The 25,011-nt window shown below is 38.8% G+C and overlaps 1 protein-coding gene across 1 annotated transcript in view; it reads right to left on the bottom strand.

Annotated features, from left to right (window-relative positions):
• Positions 1-25,011, bottom strand: part of LOC121912802 (slit homolog 1 protein-like) — a 68,922-nt gene that overhangs the window by 16,697 nt on the left and 27,214 nt on the right. Inside the window, exons 12-30 of the mRNA XM_042435246.1 lie at positions 24,839-24,982; positions 24,569-24,732; positions 22,314-22,337; positions 20,940-21,084; positions 19,874-19,948; positions 19,253-19,396; positions 17,072-17,215; positions 16,819-16,985; positions 16,406-16,544; positions 15,560-15,628; positions 12,787-12,858; positions 11,311-11,382; positions 11,007-11,078; positions 8,082-8,245; positions 3,388-3,512; positions 2,979-3,073; positions 1,670-1,809; positions 1,408-1,501; positions 1,069-1,206 (exon numbers count right to left, since the gene is read on the bottom strand). Coding sequence (XP_042291180.1) covers positions 1,069-1,206; positions 1,408-1,501; positions 1,670-1,809; positions 2,979-3,073; positions 3,388-3,512; positions 8,082-8,245; positions 11,007-11,078; positions 11,311-11,382; positions 12,787-12,858; positions 15,560-15,628; positions 16,406-16,544; positions 16,819-16,985; positions 17,072-17,215; positions 19,253-19,396; positions 19,874-19,948; positions 20,940-21,084; positions 22,314-22,337; positions 24,569-24,732; positions 24,839-24,982 — 2,187 coding nt within the window. The remainder of the gene's footprint in view (positions 1-1,068; positions 1,207-1,407; positions 1,502-1,669; positions 1,810-2,978; positions 3,074-3,387; positions 3,513-8,081; positions 8,246-11,006; positions 11,079-11,310; positions 11,383-12,786; positions 12,859-15,559; positions 15,629-16,405; positions 16,545-16,818; positions 16,986-17,071; positions 17,216-19,252; positions 19,397-19,873; positions 19,949-20,939; positions 21,085-22,313; positions 22,338-24,568; positions 24,733-24,838; positions 24,983-25,011) is intronic.

Raw genomic sequence — 25,011 nt, 5'->3', positions numbered from 1 at the left:
TGAATAGCTGAATCCTCTCTTCAGGGTGTTATGTTTTGTCCAGAGCCAAGGCTGAGAAGCAAATTCTTCTCTAAAAGTTTAACTAGGAATGAGTTTTCCTGCAGACTTTTTGGAGAAGCATTCATTGTGTCAGGATGGCACTTTGATTGTCTGTCTCCTTAATCAAATATCAAATGAATCTTCTTGCATAAGATAACCATTATCTAAAGATTTCCACAACAGTGATCACATTGATGATCACTGGCTTCTCTACACTGGCTACCTGTTGCTTTTAGAGTTGATTTTAAGATTTTATTGATTACTTACAAATCCCAGAGAGGCCTCACCCAAATTATTTATCAAATCTTTTATTGCCTTATGTATCTTCCTGCTGCCTGAGATCCTCGGATGTGTCGTTCCTGATACTCCAAGGTCCAGATGGAGACATAAAGGTGATAGAGCCTTTGCAGTCAGTGTTTCTAGACTTCAGAATGACCTGCCTGAGGGGATCAGGGTTGCAAACTCTGTTTCGTATTTTAAATCACTTTTAAAACCCCCCTTTTTAGTTCCCTTTTTATCTCTTTATGTTTTACGTATTCTTGTTTATTTTAGGGGACTTTGTAACTGTGTTTTGAAAGGTGCTATATAAATAAAGTTTATTATTATTATTATTATTGTTATTAATAGGGAACATTATCAGCAGAATAATCGATCATGAAAATAGTTGCAGCCCTAGTTTGGTGGTTTGCTCTGTTGCCTTACAGCACGTCAGTCCTACAGTAGTTTACAGGTTCTTTCTATGAGGAGTTTGCTTATTCAGCCTGTGTCTGCCGGGTTTTCTTCCACAGTCCGAAGACATGCATGTTAGCTGAACTGGACACTGCCACAGCATCCATTGGTGGCCGCACTTATATGAACAAAAATCTGAAAAAACTATAGAATATATTAATTTAGTTTGTCTAGAAAACACGATTCTAAATCAAGTTTCCTGTACCTTCGACCTGATGAAGAAACTGTGTCCCTCACTTCCAGTGTTCCCAAAGTTCCCACTGTCCCCTGTGTCAACAGTATTCCTAGCGTTCCCAGTACCTGTATCCCTGTGGACAGACGCAGCTGTAGCCGTCCAGATGGTCGACGCACTGAGCTCCGTTCTGACAGCGATGATCAACACACTCGTTATAATCTATACCGCAGTCTGGCCCCACCCAGCCGGGGATACACACACACCTGCAACACACAAACACAAACACATACAGTACTACTTGACACATGATGCAGGATTTTAGGGAGTCAACACAGACCTCAGCATAACTCACCTTTGTGTTTATCTGTGTATGTTTGTATTTTTAATCTCATCTGGGATCTTAAACTTTGCTGAGCCTGGCGGTGATGACGAGTGTGTGTATGTGTGTGTGTGTGTGTGCTCACCTGGGGCCGGTAGGACTGCTGATGCAGGTGGACTGGTGCTGACAGGGGTTTCTACCTGGAGAGCACACACCCTCCTCTTCCTCACAAAACAGACCTGAGAGAGAGAGAGAGAACAAGAAGATTTTTTAAAGCTAAAATTTGTGTTTTGTCCTGTATTTGTAACGTTTATCATTAGTGTTTATTAGTAACAATTTTATCAAATCATTAAGTGGAAAGAGGAGGTAAAGTGAGGCAGTCCTGGGCCAATACGCTGACGTTATACCTGTGTAGTGTGGAGAACACAAACACGTGTAGTTGCCCACTCCGTCCACACAGGTGGCGCCGTTCTCACACCCGTGATCCTGACAGTCGTCCACGTTCACCTCACAGAAAGTGCCGTGGAAACCAAACGCACATGCACAGCTACACAAATAAAAACACAGCAACGAGGGAAAATTAAATATAAAATACTAAAAATAATACATTCTGATATTCGTAACTAAAAGGAATTAATATGCATATTCAGTTCATTACACTATGACATGCAAATTCATTAGCTGTTAAACAGCTGGCTTTATTAGCACTTAATGTTTTCAAACACAGCAAAAATCAAGGTGTTTGACAGCAGTTTAATCTAAGAGCAGTTTGTTTAGACACTGATATTCTCATGTTTCTGTCAACTCAGGAAAAATACATGTACAGTATGATTGATTGTAATTTTAAAAGCCTAACCAGGAACAGGTGCTGCAAATGAGCTTCAACTAGACACCCTGTATATATTACATCTGTTGCATCACTTATCTGTATGTAAAAAATACTTATCTGTATGGACCTTGTTAAATAAATTAATACAATTTTAAAAAAGTATATGTCAGCATACTCGTATTGTATTCATATCTCCAAACTGTATTTATCCAAGCTAATCTTATCATATAATTGCATGTTAATTGTTAATATGCTGACAAGTAATATTTAGTATGTGGGTATGTTTATGATAGTGTGTTAGCATGTTTACAGTTAGCATGGTAAGACACTGACAGTAAGCAAATAAATGTAACATACAGACATGCTAATTGTTAGCATGCCACTTCAGCTTTCATCCCATTGTACAACTGAAGGTAAAGAATTATGAGAAAACTCATGAGGAGAAAGGTATTTTGCAATAATTAAATACTTTTTCTTGTCAAAACAAAGAGGTTTTATGATTATAACCAGAAAAATGTAAGGCATATTTTGCTGGAATTTCTAAATAATGAAAAGTATGAGTATTTCAGACAGGACCAGAGAGAGCCACACTGCTAGCATGGCTGAAATCCTAGCAGGAAAAAAATAACATTCAGCCAAAACCAAACCAAAATAATTGAAATGTGCTAAAAAAGCAACAACCTGGCTAACCTTGTCTGCTGGCTGTCCTAAATTTGTTTCCTTTTGTTGTTCAAGGTTTAGCGGTTATCAGTTTTTGTGCAGGCAGGTTGAATGTCTGGATATTAAATAATACTGCAGGGCAAAGATAGTGAGTTGCATTGAATGTTGTTACTGTTATTTTGTCCATCTTTTTGTCCATGCTACATAATTCTGAAGACTTTTGTTACCTGAATCCTCTGGTCTGTTCATCACTGAGACAGGTGCCTCCGTTGGTGCAGGGATTACTGACACAAGCATCAACTGGAGTCTCACAGAATTTACCCTGAAATAAACATCAAAAACAGAACATATTTTTGACGAGCAGACCAAATGAATAATTTGATGGGATTATCAGAGACAGATGTGGGCTCAAAATAATCACTTGTAACATGCAAACACATTGAATATCGGATCAGTGGTGTTAAACACTCAGCTGTGAGTGTGTAAATGGATTGTTGTTGTGTGTGTGTGTGCAAGGGAGGAAACATTTTGATTAGATGTCACAAGGTGCCAACAAAAACAGACAGACTCACTAACCAGATCACGCAAGCCTCTCTGCAGCACACGACACACACATAAACACACACACATATATACCGTGAATCCAGCCTTGCAGGTGCAGGTGTACGGTTGTGTGTGGTGTACTTGGCAGACACCCTGGTTCTGGCAGGGAGAGGACACACACGGGCTGCATTTGGCCTGGACAGAAGCCTCCACGGGACCTGACAACACACACACACACACAAACACACACACAGACATACAGGCCCGTTAAAGCTCTCAACGTCACTGAATCATTATCAAGACAATAGTGTGATGACGCTAAACAAACAAGATCACTTCCAGGAAGATGATACCTGAAAATGTCTTTTTACATTGTGTGTCACTGTGTCAGATCTCAGACTCTCAGTCGTCTCTAACAGGCAACAGACACAGCTCCGAAGAAAATTGCATGTTATACCCGGTGGCTGAAACAGCTTGGATGCAATCATTTCATTTGATTTCTTTAGTATAATAACCCCCAGGTCATGTTATTGTTTCTTAAATCTGGAAAATCTGTGTTTAAATTTGTTTTTATTTAGATTTTAAGATTCTGTTAAAATTGGATCAGATGAATCAATCATACATAATCAGGGTGAAAGCCGGATTTAAAGAGAAAAAAAACATTTGCACACAAAGTACTTTTACGTTTTTACTTTAAGAGTCTGTGGCACGTCATCTTTAGCTCATTTGTGTTTTCATCCCATTTTTTCGTCTCACTTAATGATAGATATTTTTGATTGATTTTTGATTGTCTTTACTTATGTTTTGACATGATTTTGGTTCGGGCTGAAAGATGAGGATAGGTTGTGGAGAGACTGAATCTGACTGACTGACTGACAAAGTGTCATTCACTTCACAGTCAGACTACAGGGGGGTTTTGAGGAAACATCAGTCAGGCACCAAGGAGACTGACAGGCATGCAATACATGCAGAGGAGAAAAACCTGCGGAAATATGTCCTGATAACACACAAATGACATATAAGAAGATACCAGTGCAAGGGAGAGCCAGTGTGGGAGCATTTGGTATTTTCTTTCCTTTTTGAAAAATGCTGGGTATTTTATGGGGGAATATCTATAAAAAAACATAAAATAATGACCTTTGAGAGAACAATGTTGCAAATTATTTTTACAGTGTATTTTGCCCATTCTATCCCTCTTTTTATTCTAAGAAATATTGTTGTAACATGTAATAACATATAACATTTTATATATTAATTAGATACTCTATGCTTTACAAGTTATTTGTTGTTTAGTTTCCAACATAATGGAAGAATTTTTTATCTGCCATGTTCATACAGTCCAGGAATTTTCTTGTAAATGAACTAAAGTTATATTTACATACAGTGTTATTCAACAAAATGCACTGCACCTACACTTATGTATTTTTAAAAATGGATTTTCAAATGTATGTCATTTCAAATCTTGCATTGTTGACATCCATGTTTACTCTTTGTCTTTGCTGTCGCACTGCTGCATCTCATACCTCTGCCTGTCTGTCGCTGGAATTGTGTAAAACCATTGGCAAGGATTCGTATTGCATCACCTGCGGGTGCATTAGAGAAACAAAACGGGGACCAACTCATACAAAAACTGCTCTATGGCACTACTAGAGGTCAAAAATTCCACAGGGTACCTTTAAAGTCCCATCTAGACATTGCACAAAGGAAGTTGTTATTGTAGTTTTTGTAATAATTATGTTAATTGACTAATTAGGGCTTTAATGTTCATAATACTTCACATGGATTTATCTTTTAACATAAGTAATTTTTATCTTTAATAATGATTAAATAACGATATTAACAATGAACAATAACAATGCCGCCAAGTGACGAGTGGGATACTGTACAGTATGTCATATCAAAGCTGTTAACTGAAGGTTGACATCACTGTAGATGTTACATGGAGGTGTTGTATAGTCATTAAGTTATATAATTTGCAGATGATACAATTGTATACGCTCCAGGCTCCACCTCAGCTCAGACCCTGACTCGTCTTCAGTCTGCCTTTGATGCGTTCTAATTATCACTACTTAATCACAGACTAGTATTAAAATGCAGAAAAGACAAAGTAGATGGTATTCTCCACCTCCACCGGTGACTCTTACCACCCTGTCATTAAAACTTTAAATGGCACCCATACTTCTCTTGCTGAGTCAAACAAATACTTAGGAATTTGGCTTGACAGCAGACTATCATTCAAGATTCATATTCGACATTTGACCCAAAAATTAAAAATCAAACTATGTCAAACCCTCCAACCGTAAGACTAATGTGCATTCAACCTTCATGTCTGTCCTTGATTACAGAGATATTCTGTATTATCATGCTGTCCCATCAACACTGCAGCAGTCATATCATATGTTAGTGCATTACTCTTTATCACTAATAACAAAGTTTGTACTCATCATTGTTGTCTGTATCATAAGGTTGGTTGGACTTCCTCACATACATCTAATGACCAAACATCTCATGTTATTCATCTATAAAGTTCAACTGTCTGTAAATCTACAGCACATGATCCAGTAACTACTTAACCTTAGATATCCCTCATGTTCGCACTAATGCTGGCAGAACTGGTTTCAGATACGATGCACCTTTTAAAACAAACTTACATTCCCCATGGAGAATTTACAGTTTTATTATCTGATGTTTTTTTTATGATTCTTGTGACTGTTTTTATTAATTCCTTGTTTATTGTGTAGTTGTGTTGTTTCTTCTTGTCTTGAATGTTTGATGAATGTTTTTTGTTCTCAAGTCCCTCTTGGAGAGAGATCTTAATCTCTGCCTGATTAAATAAATATCAAATAAAATAAATAATTGTAATTGGTTTTGAGCTGTGGTAACTTGTATCATCACTGTGACACTTTTTCTACTTGACTGACCAATCAAAGTGACCACAGTTGATTGCTCAAAGCCAGGAAGATGGCTGTCAGAACTGAATAATCAATTGAAATATATCTTAACTGTGTCTTGGATGTTCATATGAACATCCACCAGCAATACATTAGCAGCTACTGTGTGTCAAACTCATAATAAATGGATGAGGGTCATTTTAATCCTCTTCATTTAAGGCAAAAACAGAAAACATGTGGAGCTCTGTGACGTGAGGAGGAAGCTGCATCCTGTTTGCAGAAGGCTTCATAGGAGATGTGGGGAAACACTAATTACAGCGAGCTATCACGATGAATTTTTACAGCGCTACAGTATTTTGACGTTTAAAAATACAACAATTAGCGCCTGTGGTAATGCACACAAGGTCTGATAAAACAGTCACTAATGGAAAGTTCACACTATCTTTACACCATGGAGAGAGTGGGATCAAACCCTTGAGCTTAGCGACATTAGGCCCTGTTGGCTTTGCACTGGTGTTACGTTTAAACTGAATTTTAACTCTAGATCATGTGTTTTTAGCTGTTATTACAGAACCTATTGTAATTATTCACCTCTCTTGGTTTTCTTTAATAATTTCACAACCTTAATTCACTGTGGATTAATTAAGCTTTTTAATCAACAGAAAAAAGACTTGCAGCCAATGCCTAAGCACATACATATATAAAACACTAAATTAATAATCACTCCCTGTATTATCACACACCTACATCATCACTGGTGCAGCCAATCGAAGTCACACAAGAAATTGAATGCAGATTAAAGCCTGACTGATATAACTGCACGGCTGACATTATCAGCTGATTTTAGCTTATCGCAGATATTACGAATAAGCATTTATAAAGTGTATGTTGGCTGTAAAGTAACAAGAAGTGTAAGTATAGAAATGTTTGAGCTAATTTAGGTGCAGTGTCACCGTAACATAGTTTGTCCACCAAAGAGCATTGACAAACTTCAACTGTAAAACAGTCCCAATCAGAACATATCTTAGTCACAACTCTTTAATAACATATGTATTTCAAAGGTCAAACATGCATTGTTTTGGTTAAATTAGGTACGGGAGACTCAATAAGTAAGTAAACAAAACAAATGTAAATGACTAAGTCTAACTGGAAGCAAATTTATGAGACATTTATTTAAAACAAACTAAATCAACCAGCAAAATAAGGTGTTTTTTTTATTGAACCAATTGCATTGTAGCTGTATAAAGCAGCAGGTAGGCTAAGATTACCTACCACTGTATATAGTCTTTATGATCGCACTCTTAAAATAGAGCGCTGTTTTTTAAAAAACAAAAACCTGGAGTTATTCCAAAATAGACTCAAACCGCAGTATTTTCAGATGATGTCTGATATGGTTTAGCAAAATTTTCAATGAGGCAAGTCATATCTATCAGGTAATTTTCTGTGGATTTTTACTTCACAGTTAAAGACATTGTGCGCTACAATGTCTCTAACTGTGACAGGTGTGTAGGAGTGAAAGCAGCCATCTCCTGATGAGGGTCACGCAGAGTAAAAGGCGTCCTTTTATCTATTAGGAAGCATCAGTATGTAGGTGTTTGCTCGCTTAGATCATTTTAGCAAATTACATGACAGACGCACAGGATTAAAATTTCTAATTAGCTTTATATTCATCACAAACCACTGAAAGGCCACAGATAATATCAGTATTGGCGTAAATAAATAGGCTTTATATGGTACATCAGGTCACTTTACACAGCGTTTTAAAAGTTAAATATTTTTACAGAGAAACAAAATGCAAGCTCATCAGCGTGAGACATGAATCTACTGAAGAGATTTTGTTTCATGTATAGTTTGAAGGTTTTATTTCTATGTTATTGTAGCTTCCTGGCAGCTTACCCAGACACTGGAACTTGTCAGCGGGCGTGGTAAGCAGCAGCTTGCCCTCCATGCCGCCGGGGCCGGCACAGCGGGCGATTCCGGGCTCTTTATAGCCGCTCTTCACCCAGTCTGACAGCCAGAGCAGACGACAGTCGCAGTAGAGAGGGTTGGCTCCGATCGCTCTGATTAAAAAAAAAAAAGAATAACCAGACAAAGAGTCAGCTCACTGACAGAAGAAGAGAATCTCAAAAGAACAAAGGATGAAATTAAATTTTGGAGGAAGACGGGAGGAGAGAAGTAAATAAATGAGAGGTAGGAAAGAAAGGGAAAGGGTGAAGGAAGAAAAAGGAAACAAAAACAAATTAGGGAAGGTAGGAAAGGGGGAAAAATAGATGAGGTAAGTTGTAAGGGAATGATAAGAGAATAATAGCAAATTAAAGAGGGCAAGAGGGAAGAAAAGAGGGACAGAAAGGAAGTGAGGGATTGGACTTTAGAACAAAAATATATGAGGAGGAATTAAGTGAGACAAGAGGTAAGAAAGGAATGAAACAAGAGAGGAAAGAATGATAGAGACACATTAAATCGGGGAAAGATGGCAAAAGAGAAAAGAAGGATGAAACAAATTAAAAAGGTAAAAAATGTAGGAAACGGTGAAGAAAGAAAGACTGTTCATTGATCTGCATTAACATTTTTTGCATTTATTTTCAAAGCCACATGGTGGAGCTCTCACTCCTTACAGCTGTGCTCACATACAGGCAGTGACTGACACACACACACACACACACACACACACACACACACACACACACACACACACACACGATCAAGGAGCTAATAATATTCATTTAGACCAGGTCAATTTATTCGCTTGATAAAATTATCAGAGACAAAGGTGGGATCAATTACTGCTCATCACATAAGACATGCACACACACACACACACACACACTGACACACACACACACACACACACACACACACACACACACACACACACACACACACACACACACACACTGACACACACAGAACAAGGTCAAGGTATCTCAGAGTCACATGAGAGTCTGTTCAATTCTCCTCAGTCGATTAAACTCCATCTATAGCTGCTCTGGAACAAGTCATGAGGAGGAAAACACTTCCTGTCTTTCACTAGAATGTCACATCACCACATCTGGATCACATAGGCTCACTGACAGGTGTGTCTGATTATAGTCTTGTCCACAACCAAAGCCTGTCTGGTAAAGCGGATTCACACAGAGACGTTCCATTAGAGGCAAACAAGGTGCACTTTAAAGGAAAATTACAGCTTTTACAACACTGGTCTTATTGTCCTAGTTTTGTTTGTCACTTGTATTGTTTTTTATAAGTAAAACGAGTATTGCAAAGAACATTAGCAGTCAGATGATCACATAAGTTGTTTTATTAAACATGGTTTGAGAATATTGAGGCTAATGTTAAAATTACTACTCAGATTTTGCAGACTGACTTTCTGGTTCAACTTTGACATACTGTGCTACACCTCACTGGCTTGTCAGAGGACACTAATACACTGATTGTGTTGAGATTCTCTGTATTCATCTATAAAAACTTAATTTCCTTTCTAAGTCATTCATTCATTAAGGAATTGCCTTTTGCATTATTAAGAAATATCTGTTTTCTGTTGATGCTGCATTATTATTTCTTCTTTTCTTGCTCTTAATATTAAATACAAGTAAATCACAGTTAATAAAGTTCTTCCTCTAAAGTGTTGGGGAGGTAACATACTGTACTGTGCTTGCTGTATAAAACAGTGTTTATATTTCAATGATGAACATTTCAGATGCTCTTACATATCGTTTCACATCCAAATATGTGGTTTAGATAATCTGCTGAAACAGGATGTTTGTTAACATGTGTGATGTTCCTGCTCTGTTGTTGTAATGATGGCGTCGTATTCCTGAGTAAAATATTATCATAATCAATTGGAATGATGGTGAAAACTATAAGGACTTAGGCTAAAAAAAAAAACTTAGTGGGTCAAAATCTAATCACCAGAGAAACACAATCTGCACAAAAAGGTAATATCTGTATGCAAGATTTATATTTAGCTTTTTATTTTTTGCATATGATTTTGTTTTCCAGTCCCATTGCTCTTATGTTGGGTGTAATGTATAGAAATTACATTCTTTAGCCTTTTTTTAATTGTTACTGAATACTGATCATGTAATTTTTTGGTGCAGATGCCCTGTATTTGCTTTATAAAGTCATAAAATGCTGGATTTCTCTGGTAATATGGTGATACACCATCACACTCCACCAACAAATAGAGTCTCAGCGGTGCAATTAGTTATAGAACATTATTGTAAACCCTGGTTCATTTTCCTGATAGACTTAGCAGGATCTTATTTCAGCAATGATGTCACACTTCAGAAGAGAAAAATAAATAACACTTTCTCCCTCCTCTCTTCAACTCCTCCTGCCCTCTGTCATCTCTCCTTCACCCTCCTCCACTCTTTTGGTCTCTCCCTCCCTCTCGTCTTCATCTTCTTGTTCCCTCTCTCCTCCTCCTCCTCCTCCTTCCACACTTAAAGTAGATCCTCAGATTGACTCACATGGGTCATGCTTGACTGAAGATGATTATACTGTATATGCAGACTCTCTCTCTCTCACACACACACGCGCCTCAGATCAATAAAGCCATGGGAAACGATGGATCTCTCCAGCTAATTCAATCCACCATGCAGCCACTTGAAACCACTGACTCTCTGAGAACTGGACTCTATCTGACCGGAGTCATAAAGGCAGCGTAATGAACATGCATCACACACACACGCACACACACACACACACACACGCTGACCCCATTCTGTCACTGAAGACGGACCCTGCTGTCCATTACGGTCGGTTGGTGCTGTCTTTATATATGTAGATGTGCGTGTGCTACATGTATGTCTGAGTTCTTACAGGTGAGACAAGGAGGCCACGTCGCTGAAGATGCCCTGCTGCAGCTCAGAGATGTCGTTGCCATGGAGAGAGCTGTAAAGACGAACACAGGGTCAAAAACGGTGAAAAACTGCAAAGACTCAGAGACCACAATGATTCTGACAGACAGCGAGTCTCATTAAGCTCAACAACAGAGGAACGTTTAAAGTCCAAAAACAGATGCTGGCCTGTTGTAATAAAGCATGGGGACGACAGTAATGTGGTTTTGGGCAGTTACAAGTATGTGTGTGTGTGTGTGTGTGTGTGTGTGTGTGTGTCAGCTCACAGCAGTCTCAGAGAGCGTAAGCCGCCCAGTGCCAGAGGAGGGATACAGCGCAAAGAGTTGTAACTGAGGATCCTGCAGAGAGAAAAACACAATTACACACAGAATTTAGCTGAAACCAGAATTACACATGTGATTGACCTACACCAGACATGTGTTACATCTTTTCATCTTTTCTTGCTAGCAGAAAGTCTTAAGGTTGGCAGTGCTCGTCCGCCTGCCAGATTTCCATAAAATGTGTTGAAATTCATTCACTGCAGAGAACGATTCCTAATGATTTTAATGACCCTGCCGACTCTTTCTCTGTTCTAAATGTTCTCTTGGGCCGAAGTGTCCGATTGTACACAAGGAATCTAAAAATACATGCCTCCCTTATGATTTTATTGACTCTTTGACCTTCCCTCAAGCACCACTCCTAGGGCAAACTTGACACTTTTAGTTCCAGATATTGTTAGTTCCATTAGCAATTTTCATATTGCAGGATGTGATTAACAGTATAAAGGAGCACTCCACCAATTTTACACATCAAGACCACATTACTGACCCTGCTGAAGGACTACTTAGCCTGTGAAAATGGTTGTAAAATGTCTTCATGGCTATGGATAGAACATTCCTTAGTCTGAGAAAATAACCCTTAATAATGACATCAGGGTTATCTTAGCTTTAGCTTGGAGACTACAGATTTTTAACAGTCAGACTGTCTTACAAAAAGGGAGCATGGCTTTTGAAAGATGCGGGTATTCACTAATCAAGGAGGATCAAAAGAAAGATTTTTTTTGTTTTTATCTGCTTTGTTTTTTATTCTAGAGAGAAATATATCCAAAATATTGTAAAATTACAGGAATAAAGCAATGTAAACAATCAGAAATTTAAGGTCTCTCGCAATAGAGTAAAAAATAAAGATGATGGCGAGATGCATTATGGGAGGTGTAGGATTCAGTGTTTTTGGAGATTGACCCATACGAGGGACTGAAGCTACCCAGTTACCCAGTAATATCAATCTAAAGTTGATTAATTTTAGCCACCATTAGCTACTGGTCATACTTGGTAAGACCAAGAAAGGCTATAGCAGTAAAAGCACTGAGTGTACTGAAGTAAGCTTATGTGTTATTTTATTATTTCAAAAGTTACATAGACTCTCTTTAACTTTGCTACTGCTGGATTGTCGACCTTCATTCTTGTTTAATAGTAACTCCTGTTCACAGGGTTATATAGTTATGTATTGACTAGAAATCAATTACCCTGAATTGAACATCCATGAATAATACACTGCGAAGTTGGGTTCAACTCTGACGCGCCAGTCTGTGAATACGGCTGCCCTCGTTGTTGCCCTCCTCCAATTGTGGCTTTTTTTAACAACAGCGATTTATTGAACTGACATCTTTCTGAGACGCATTATTTTTTTTTCTGCAGACTTCTTCTTTAACATTTCACCAAGGACATTTGTGTGTATGTGTGTGTTTGTGTGTTTACACTCACAGAGTGGTGAGCTGGCTCATATTGGAGAAGGAGTCATCGGACAGGGAGCTGATTTTATTGTTGCTCAGATCTCTGCAGAGACAAAGGTCAATTCCAATCAATACATACTTACACTATATACTGCAGGAGTCCCATTAGATACAGTACACAATAACATACACATAGCGAGGTTCATACAGCTTTCTAAAAGTAAAATTTAAGCATTTTTCGAGCACTTACTACCTGAACCAAACATTTCCAGACTCTCTCGAAGCCTTTATCATCACATCTAAATTGTTACTATAAATGAAATTGTGAAAAATTAAGTTTATATAATTCCTTTATACCACAGCAATCAATGTATATTATCACTTTGTTTATTTTACCAGCTTGATTGTATGTTTTGATCATGATTATTTAATGCTTGCTAATTTCCAAAATAAGGAAAGGACTTATCTAGCTACATATGAATGATGAGTGAACAAAGAAAGAACAGACAGCCTTTAAATCATTTAAAAAAAAACAGTTTACATGTTTGCATGTAACAGCGAGTCCAGCAATATCTGTATCTGTTCAAATGACAAAAATGATCAACAAATTGATCAGATTATCCCTTTTTTAAATAAGGACAATCATTACTAAACAAAACTATTTGCATTGCAGCCAGGGGATATATAGTACTGTATAATGAATTACAATGGTTTGTATTATTACTCTGTTTAGTAGTGTAGTAAATGATTTAATAAAATTCAGTAAATTAGTAAATGTAGGCTACATGTTTATTCAGTCTATTTACATATTTAGATTAGAAATTTCTACATATTTACATTTGAAAAGTTTAGTGCTCAAGGCAACTCATTCAGTTATTTTACTTTCTCATTTAGGTTTAGGGTTAGGTTGGGGTTAAGGTTAGGGTTAGGGTTACGGTTAGGGTTATAGTTAGGGTAATGGTTAGGGTTATGTTATGTTATGGTTAGGATCATGGTTAGGGTTATGTTATGATTAGGGTTATGGTTATGGTTAGGGTAATGGTTAGGGTTATGGTTATGTTATGGTTAGGGTTATGGTAAGGGTTATGGTTAGGGTTATGGTAAGGGTAATGGTTAGGGTTATGGTTAGGGTTATGTTATGGTTAGGGTTATGGTTAGGGTTTGGGTTACAGTTAGGGTAATGGTTAGGGTTATGGTTATGTTATGGTTAGGGTTATGTTATGATGAGGGTTATGGTTAGGGTTATGGTTGTGGTTAGGGTTATGGTTATGTTATGTTAGGGTTATGGTAAGGGTTAGGGTTAGACAGGTAGTGGTTATGGTTAGGGTTATGGTTAGGGTTATGGTTAGGGTTATGTTATGGTTAGGGTGAGGGTTATGGTTAGGGTTAGACAGGTAGTGGTTATGGTTAGGGTTATGGTTAGGGTTATGGTTAGGGTGAGGGTGAGGGTTATGGTTAGGGTTAGGGGTTAGGGTTAGGGTTAGGGTTAGGTTCTGCTCTGCATCTAGTGTGAGACACCAGGAGACAATTTAATTTCAAATATTAACACTATTAACAATATGAAACACCATATTATGCTGAAAATCAAGCATTTTTCAAGGTGTATATTCAAATTCAAGTATATTCCGTACCTTGAAAACATAACTGTTAAAATTTTCCAAACTTTCAAGACTTTGTACGAAAGCTGACATAGGCACACACCTGAATTAACACACTTAATATAATCTCTCTCAGTGTACTTTCTTTTTCCATAATTCACATGCATGTTTTTCCATTTGAGTGTCTTGAAACTGCTATTGATCAATGATTTGAGTTGATCACATGAGGATGTGCATGTGTTAATATATGAATATACACTGTATGATGCTTATTGGTGTGAGCTGGACTTGTCTCTACAGCGCTAACTACAGTCCACAGCTCCCCCTGCTGGATTTGTTCATAAATACAGTGAACTCTTCTGCACAGCATTGAGTATACTACTTCCAAAACACCTAAATTTAGTATAAACAGCTCATTAAAACTCTGGAGTTACTGGAGAAACACAGAATGAAACTATGAGTGTTGACTCTCAGTTTTAATTTGAGGTTGTTTGCAGACACATCTGGCAAACAGTGCATTTTATTCTTATAAAAAATGGGGACCAACATTGATAGTATAAATTAAAATGAACATAAATAAAGTCACCACATTCAATAATTGGTGTCAAATTTGCATTCAGAGGTCTCTGACCCACAGACATCAACAGACACATAGCGTGGTCCCTACTGATGCTCTGTCAGGTCTTTTCTGCAGCAAGCTTCACTTTTATTTGTTTTTAGGGCTTTTCACCTTCAGCCTGGTCTTTAGCAGGTAATACATGTGATCAAGGACATGTGAGATCATTCCTTTGTTTGGCTCTAAAAACCTCCTTGATTTAAGATCATTGTCTTGCTTCATTGTCCCAAAACTTGATGACTGTCTATGAAAAGAGCTTTAAGTTCAACTCTGTTCTCCCACTTAGCAATTAAACATCATCAAATTGAAGCTTAAAGTCTGCACTTTTACCTCATGGTCCCTTGTTTCATTTCAAACCCAAAGTGCAATAGTAGAGACAAAATAATAAAAAAATGTGACAGTGTCCAGATTCTTTCTGACTGCACTGTATATTAATAAAAGAAGAGCAGAAAGGTGTAATAAGTATGAGTGTTGGCAGTATCAGTAGCTGTAATAGACTGTCAGTCCAGCGACAGCAGATGTGGCTGCGGGTTACTGAAGTGTGCAATGATACATTAGCGTGAATGTGAGTGTTTAGTCAAGTGTCTTACACAAGTTGCAGGTATTTGAAGGTGGCTAATTCCTTGGGAACACTGGTGAACTGGTTTCCATCCAGATACCTGTGAGGATAACAGAGAGACACATTTATCGTACATCTCTGCTGAATAATTACACACATTTTCCACTGAGGGAACTTCTGAGGTAATTTCTGAATAATGAATCATGTCTCCACAAAGTCAAGATGTTCTTGATTTTCTTCTTCGGAAATTAAACTGTGACACCTCGTGACAGGAAGACCTTCAATTTTCAGCGCTTGGTTACAGAAGATAAATACTGTCAATGAGGTTTTAATAGATGGAAAGTTTTTCAAGTATAATTTAATTTATTCATCAGACTTATTCTGTGTGCTAACTACCTCAGAAATCCATAATTACAACCTTCTAACCATGACGAATAAACACTGCAGAAAAGATAATTACTGTTAATATTTTCATCTAATCTAGCTGCAATTAATGTGTCCTTAAACACAACATTTCAGGGATTACACAGCAATAGCAACTGCCTTCCTTCTCTTTAATTAGAGTTTAATGAATTTGACATTTATGACCTTCTTCAGACATATTATATCCCCTCTGCTATGTCTTCCTCCAGTGACTGATCCTTACTGACTAGAAGATGTTTTAAGTGAATGTCGATACATTAACAAAAAGACGCTGTAGTTGTTCACAGGGTTGATGGTCAGACTTTCTTTTAGTACGGCACTTGATAGCTAATCACCAAACCAAATAAGATATAAAAAAGCTGTGTAACAAAGTACCTGACATTTATAAAAAATGAAAACCATCAGAGACACAGATTCGCTAAAAACATCTCTTGACTTGTGTTTTCAGACTCACAGTTCAGTGACATTGCGGGGCAATCCTCTGGGCAGAGCCTGCAGGTGTTTGTTGCTGCAGCGGACCACCGTGTCCATGCAGGTACACTGACTGGGACACTGACGTCCCGGAGCACAGCTGCTGTCCTCCAGAACAGAGCCTGCACAGACGGGCAGGAAGTTTTAGCTGAGTTTAGTTTCAAAACACTAATGTCAAGTGGAAGTAAGATTTTACTTGATGTAATTCTCAGAAGACTTTGTAAGGTATCATAATACTGCTGACATGTAAAAACATCAGCTTTACTCCACTTCTAACATTTTTTATTTCTTACTTTTTCAATTCTGCAGGGAGATAAGATTTGCAAACTCTTTTGCCTAGTAATGTTCTTCCTGCCTCAGTGCCTATGTGTTCATATTTGAGAGTGTGTATCGTACCATCCTCGCAGCGGAAGTCAGGTACAGCGACGTCCTGCAGTGGGATCTCTCGGAGGAAGGCGGGGCCCTGGCAGCGAGGATTCCCTGTCACGATTCTGCGGCTCCGCAGCCACGCCCCAAACCAGGAGAGACGGCAATCACAGTTAAAAGGATTGGCCAGGAGGTTCCTGATGCACAGAGAGATGGTGAGTGAGACAAAGACAGAATAGAAACTCTTTCAACGTGTGTGTGTGTGTGTGTGTGTGTCACTGACAGTGTGGAGAGGTTGGGCAGGGTGTCGAAGGCTCCCGGCAGGATGGTGCTGAGCTGGTTGTCATAGAGGGAGAGCAGCCTGACGTTGGTCAGACCTGTGAAACTGCCGTTATGGATACAGCTGATCTTGTTGTTCCTCAGCATCCTATACACACAAACACACACATACATTAACATTTCATCACACAAAGATTTAAATGACTATACTGAGTCCCTTTCCCCCTTTTCAAAGCATTCCATCACTTTTTAATTTCCAACATCCCAAGCACCCCTTGGTAACATTTCAATTCATTTCTATATAAAAACTATGTATTGATATGAATTGATTTTTATCCAAGAATACATCATCTTACAACACAGCAGATGGCAACTTTGAAGGCAGTGAAATTTGGCTTCTTCGAGCTCTATTTCCAATTAGAGTGCATAATAAAATAGAGGAAGATAAGAGAGACCAATTAAAATATACATTATATTGCACATTGGTGTGCAGCTGCAGTATTTCACATAAGTGGTAAATAGATAAATAAATGTATTGGACATAAGTGATGGGTGGTAAAGAGAGGAAGAGAGAGAGAGATGAAAAGAGAGAGAGAGAGAGAGAGAGACAGAAAGAGGGAGAGAGGACTGTGTGTGTGTGTGTGTGTGTGTGTGTGTGTTTATGATTTAAAGCTGGACTGTGGGACTTGTCTCCCCCTTCTGGCAGTGAGAGTAATTACAAAAACACTGTTGACATGTGCTTACGTCATAGGCTCCGCTGTAGCCTTCTCCATCGCTACTGTTGCGGCTGTAAAATGGTGGATAAAGTGTTTTGAGTGTCACACAACCCGCATGAAATGACTCGTTTCACTATCAGAATTTGATCCAATTGGTCCGATAACAGTCGGAAAGTCTAGAAGAGCTGCGCGATTTAATTATTTTATCCCCATTCAAGTTAGCAGAGAGCTAACCGGAAGTTAGCTGCTCGGCTAGCGGAAGTCTCTGGTATGCATACTCTGCCCATAGAGCATGCACAGTATCTATTCACATGACCAGCATGGGAATGTCAAACCTGACACCCAATTAAAAACTCTATATGTTGTGAAATACACAGATTTATCTGGGTGTGACAGGCTTAATCAGCATTGTGTGAACTTGTTTGGCAAGGGCTTGAACGTAACAGATGTTTATTTATATGTAAAAGTTTCGCACTGCAGGTTTAAGTCACTTTCAGGGACAAACACCAGACTTAAGACAACTTGACCGGGGGCGGCTTGTGCAACTGGGGACAAAAGCTGTGTCCCCATTTGGTAAAACGCTGATTTTTGGGTGGGCGGTTAAGGTTAGGGTTAGGCTAAGTCTCCAGGAAATGTCTCCATGAAAATAAGTCTATGTAAATACCCCAAAAGTGACTTAAGTAAACCTGTGTGTGTGTTATGTATGTTCACAAAGTCCCAGAGTTTAACAGCCTGATGGCTTGCGGACAGAAGCTGCCCCCGAGCCTTCTGGATCTGGCTCTGATGTTTCTATATAGCTTGTCTGACGAAAGCAGTGAAAACAGTCTGTAGCTGGGGTTGGTTGGGGTCCTTGATGATTTTTCCAGCTTTCCTCATGCTCCTCTGGATAATTACTGCCCTCTAATTGAGGGAATCAATGCATACATAAAACTGAATAATTTGGTCATTCATAAATTTTTATGTAGTCTAGATTTACACACAATTTTCTTGATAGGAATTACTTTGTAGTTACCCTGTGGAGTTTCAGACCTCTATTATCGCTATAGAGCAGTTTTTTTTTTTATTGCATCCTAGTTTTGTTTGGCTCTTGCTCATTTGATTTAGTCTGTATTGTAGTTTTGACCACATTATACCTTTTTTTGCACCTTTTGCCCTGCAGAGGAACAACATTTTGTTCAACTTGTATATGGATGAATGACAATAAGCTTAAAATAGACTCTTTTATCTCAGAATCATACATCTCAATAAACCCTAATTTAAAAATCAATAATAACCCTAACCCTAACCCTAACCCTAACACTGACCCTAACCCTAACCCTAATCCTAACCCTAACCCTAACCCTTATCCTGTATCTCTCTTTACATTTATCCTTAGTTGTTTAGGGGTCTTATTCAGCTCTTTTTTTTACACATATTATATCTGTCTCTGCAATAATTATAGTGACAGGAGGAGTATGAAGTGAACTCACAGCATGCGTAGTCCCTCCATGCCTTTGAACATGCTCCCGCTGACAGACTCCAGGTGATTGGCTGTCAGGTGAAGCTCCGCCACTGAGGACGCACCTTCAAACGCCCCATCCTCAATCTCTGAGATCTTGTTGTTGCTCAGATTACTGAAAAGAAGGAAGACAATGCTGTAAAAATAAGAAATGTCCTCTACAGTGTTTGGTTTTCACAAAAAGTTACAGTTCTTTGAGCTTTGGAACAATACAACCATCCAATCCAACTGAATCATTCAGCAGAGGGAAAAGTCTACTTTACTGATGGAAATCAACTGGCAACCAACACTCAACATTTTGGGAGAATTGTTTTCCACTTTTCTATAAATTATTAGTACTCTTGTCACTTTTTTGAGTAGCTTTTTCGTGGTTTTTTCCAAGCAAAACATTATAGATCCTTCTTTCACACAAGTTTATTCTTGAAGTCCTTTACTCAGCTATTTTTTGACATTTACAAATTACAGTGTAGTTTGTTTTGAACCTCTTTTCTCACATTAAGTCATGGTAGAGGCCAGACAATGAGATCTCTGGGAGGTCTCTTGATGGTTTGACAGATATTCGTCATTGTTGAAGGTTTTCTGAGTGACCTACATTTTCTTGAGCTGCGACAGGCCCTTAAAGGCTCCGGTGGCCTCCAGCACGGAGAGATCGTTGTTGTTGAGACGCCTGGGACAATCACAGCATAGCAGACATGAGCAAACAGCAAAAACATCATTAGCAGAGGAGTCAGTTTGGAATGCATGTGTTTGTCCTGCGAGTGTGCATCCATGCAGTATGACTCTATACACACGTCAACATAGATATTCATAAAGCGCCTGTGTGCAGCATATGTGTGTGAATAAGTCTGTGTGTGTATACAAGTGTAATCGCATGTGTGTGTAGCTTTAAGAGTAGAGTATGGCATTAACACTGCTGACCCTACAAGGACTGTCCACACTAAAAGCATCCACAAACAGAATATGACACACATAGTGAAGTGTGTACACCATATCAGAGTCCAACCAATATGTCAGTAGGACCAATATAACTCACCACAGTTATATTGGTAATGATTAGTTGATTAGTCAATTAGTAAATTTACAAAAAACTTTAACAGTTAATTCATTGTTTAAGTTAAGAAAATAATAAACAGGTGATGATCTACAGTAGCTTTTAAATGTGAGGATTTGCTGCTTTTCTCTGTTTTATTTATATAATTGTAAACTGAATATTTTGGACTTTTGGTCAGAAAAAAAAAAATCAACTGAAGAAGTCAACTTGGGCTTTAGGAACATGTGTCAATATTCTCCGATATTTTTTAAATTAAATGATTAATTGACAGATTAATTGATATTGAATAATCGTTTGGTCTACTTTTATTTGTATATTTGACCTTAATTTATCTGCATTAAAGTTTGAAATATTTTAGTTTTATCTGGTGTTTTTTATATGTATTATTTTAAATATGAATTTAATTTCCTGTGAGGGTGACGGTACATGTTTGGTTTATTCTTCAACTGCAAAAAACTTTGCAAAAAACCTTTAAACCAAACTTGAGAGACCCTTGACAAAAATGTTGTGAAATCCAGTACTGGTTGGACACAACTGTGACTGTGTGTAAGTGTTTTGCGTGTGTGCACTGATGTACTGTGTATATGTGTGTGTGTGTGTGTCTCACAGTTCCTCGGTGGAGGAGGGCAGGTGTTCAGGGAACTTGGTGAGGCGGAGGTTGGAGCAGTCGACTACGTTGGCCTCACAGCGACACTTGGTGGGACACACCGGCTTGCTGTTACACTCGTAGCTCAGACGCCTGTCTTCAGCACCTGGACAGACACACACACACACACACACACACACACACAGGTGAGGACAAACAAACAGACTCATGAGGGTCAAACTGGTGACCTATCAACACAATCTCACTTCTTTCTTTTTGGGTTTGACGGCGTGATAAATAATTTCAAATAGATTGTACAACAGATGATTGACATGTCTCTCCTTTACTGAGACATCAACATGAATCTTTCTTACACCTGACTGCATGAATACACTAATCTCTGTCCTGGCTGTCAGATTGATATTTGTCTCAGATTTTCAAATTGGAGGGAAACGGTGGCTGTTCTGAAAAAGTCAAATTTCTCCTAAACTATCTGCCGATTTTAGGTTCTGAATATATTTGATGTCAGAATGAAATTGAAGAGTTGTGTTTCATTTTATAAAAAGAACAGTTTGGACATTTCAAGAGAAGGAAACTCACATCATCACCTATACATTCCTCATTGTGTATCTAGTTGGGCTCGATTGGTTGTTCAGTGGATGGTTTACGGATGAAAATTTTATATGAACTACTATAAATAAATTAAGCTTAAAGCCACAGTCATTGGGTATAACCAAAGGGGAGTTCAAGGGAGCATCTTACAGTGTTGTGAGTCTGAAAAACTGAAAGTATCTGCAATTTTTTGGACTCAGCACCTGACAGTGTAGCACAAGATGCATGTCTGTTCATGCCTTCCCCCATAAACTACTGAGGAAGGCACTTCATGGCCTAGTCATTCTGGTGGAGATACTCTAGACATCAGGGGGGAAAAAATCCCAGATTCTAAAGCAAGAAGTGGTGGTTTTGATGCTATAAAACATTACAATTCTTGTTATGTTTCTGTCTCAGAAGGTGTTATTGTTATTATACCCTGTCAGACTTTTCAGGTTGAATTTTATGCTTTAAACGCTGATCAGGGACATATGATATATACACTCACTGGCCAATATAATGTTTTGCCTCCTCGTATATGTAAATGGGTTGGAAAAAATATCAGGGACACCTTTCAATATAATGCACTTCAGTATGACACCAACACCCACCACTCAATAAAAACATAAAGTAGAATTATCATCTTTCTGCCACTGTCAACAAAAACTGTATAAGCTTCGTAAAAGGAGAACTCCTGGCAGAGCTGTTATGTTTCAATGGATCTGATTGTACAGGTGTATCTAATTAATTGGCCAATGAGTGTATTTCTAAATGACACACATGTACACACACAAATATAATCACCTGGGATGTGGTACTGCTCCTTGGCTGTCATGAAAAAGAAATAGAAACAAAACCATGTCAGTCAAAAGGTTTGGAAGCTTTGAAGAAACACACACTCACACACACTCACTCACACACTCCTGGAGGTCTTGTGTGAAGTTGGCAGGAATAACCTTTCAAATTTTACACATGAAAGAAGGCGTGAAATGATCCATCCCTGTGTTTTGCTGTTTTATGGAAGCGATGTGCCGGCCTGCGTGCAGCGTTCCAGGCCTGGCACAGGACTAAAGCAGCGTGGAGTGGTTTATATGGCAGTCAGAACGCCTGCCATGGTTTCACTGGCCAGAGGCTGGCTTCACACACTGACTTCACACACTGGCATGGTGTGAGTGAAATAAGAAATAAATGACTGCTGGGTTTTTGTTAAAGGCATCAGGTTACATTTAGCGAGACTGATTCACTTCATTGTTGTCTTGTTGTCACGCACTCTGTCGCACTTTTGAACAAATATTGTACAAATTCTTAAACACACTCTTTCTTTCTGTCTAATTGCATCTCACACTTCACTTCCCTCTCCTATTCATCAGTGCAGGTGTTTTTCACTATGTTAATTAAATAGTTGTTACAATACATTTCATATTAATTGTTTTGTCATTTTGAGGTGAACTTCATTAGAGTTCTGTTTCCATCCTACAGTTAAAGTCTCTAACTCTTTATTTAATAGTCTTTACACCCCAGAATGGACAACATTGATATTCTCAGCATACATAAAATATATATACAATCATTATTAAAGCTGCACAAAATAAATTTGTGTGCTGGCAGCTTCAAATGGCAGTGAGAGGTTGTCTGTTTCTGAAACATTAAGAAATTGTGTAAAGCCAAGTGTAGAGAGCATTCTACACAATCAGCCTGTCCCAGATACATTTGTAAGACCCTTCACAACGAGTCGTCTACTTTGAGTGGTTCTAACACAACCATCGTTTGAAGCCGCCACAGATACTTAGACCGTTTTGTTTTATTTTACTGTGTCTAGCAACAAGATACACTTGTAGTTGGAGCACCTCCGAGATGACTCAGGCAGGGTTACCAAGGTGTGCCTCAAGGCTCTGTGCTCGGACCCTTCCTCTTTACCATTTATATGTTCCTCCTTGGTCAGATCATCTTCCACCACGGTCTAAGTTTTCACTACTATGCTGATAACACACAGCTGTATCTCTGCACTAAACCATCCACTCAGCTCCCCTCACAGTCTCTTGTCAACTGCCTGCATGAAATAAAAATATAGATGTCATCTAACCTACTCAAGCTGACCTATCCACATATCTGAAGTCCTCCACCCCTATGCCCAGTCCTGGAATCTGTGGTCCTCAGACACGAGTCTGCTCTCCACCCCCGACACCAGCCTGCGAACTCTTTGAGGCAGAGCCTTCAGTGTGGCAGCCCTACCCTCTGGAACTCTCTTCTGGCAGAGGAGCATTTTTGGACACTTTTTTTAAAAAAAAACACCTGTTCACCAAGGTCTATGGCCTCTAGTTAACTCTGTCATCCCCGGCAATCATTGCTATTATTACCTTCTGTTGTTATTTGTTTTGTCTGCCTCACTGTATAAAGTGTCCTTGGGTTTCTTGAAAGGTGCTATATAAATCTAAGTTATTATTATTATTATTATTATTATTTAGGTGATGAACAGTAGACAGATTTCCCCTACTGGAATAATCTTGTATTTAATACACTTTGTCTGCCCTTGACTTCGCTGGTTTATGAAATTTTATACCAAAGAAAACCAAAGAGACCAGAGACGACAAGTTCTTGTTGCGCCAACTGTTTCTGGACAAAGCATAAAGCAACAGTCTGTGTTTTGTTCTGTGAACAGAGAAGTGTCAGACACTAACATGTACTGTATATGACATCTCAGTTAAAAGGGGATGGAACTTCCTTTGTTACAGTGTCACTTTGTGGTTTATGCTGAAAAGATTAGTCCAAAGTTCATTGTTACACAGTTTTTTCTTCCTAGAAGACTTTAAGCACCCTAACCAGTGAGGTTTGTGGAGGAAAAATGATTCTGCATTTCTTGCACATACATGTATTTGTCTTGATGGAAGCTTTGCTGTAGTACAACATCTTACACCATCAACTTTAGCTCATAAAACCAGACTGTCACTGCCCATCTCAATTCACACTCCTCTCTTCCTGTTTTACATTCTTTCTCTCTCTCTCTCTCTCTCTCTCTCACACACACACACACACACATACACACACACACAGGCACTGACCGGAGCAGCGGAACTTGTTGCTCTTGATCTGTGCGATGCGTTTGTTGGCGAGGCGGCGAGGGCTGGCGCAGCGCGCTCCGCTGGTCTCTATGGGGTTTGAGCGCAGGAAGTCGGCCAGCCACTTCACATTACAGTCACACACGAAGGGGTTCTGGGCCAGGTGGCTGATGGGAAATCACAAGGGGGAAGGACATCAGTCAGATCAGAGTGAATGAAGTGGAACAGAACTGAAAATAGTATGTGTGTGTGTGTGTGTGTGTGTTGTCTCACAGAGTCTGGATGCTGTGCAATGAGCTGAAGGTGCCTTTGGCCAGACTCTGGATCTTGTTGTCGTACAGCGACAGCAGAGCCAAGTTCTCCAGATCTTTGAACACTGTGGCTCTAATACAGTGGATCTTATTTGCATTCAGCAACCTGCAGGACGACAGGAGACCATCAGTAAG

The sequence above is a fragment of the Thunnus maccoyii genome, chromosome 2 (genome assembly GCF_910596095.1).
Source record: "Thunnus maccoyii chromosome 2, fThuMac1.1, whole genome shotgun sequence".
NCBI lineage: Eukaryota > Metazoa > Chordata > Actinopteri > Scombriformes > Scombridae > Thunnus > Thunnus maccoyii.
Note: the sequence above shows the minus strand (reverse complement) of the source record. Positions and strands in the feature narration are given on the sequence as shown.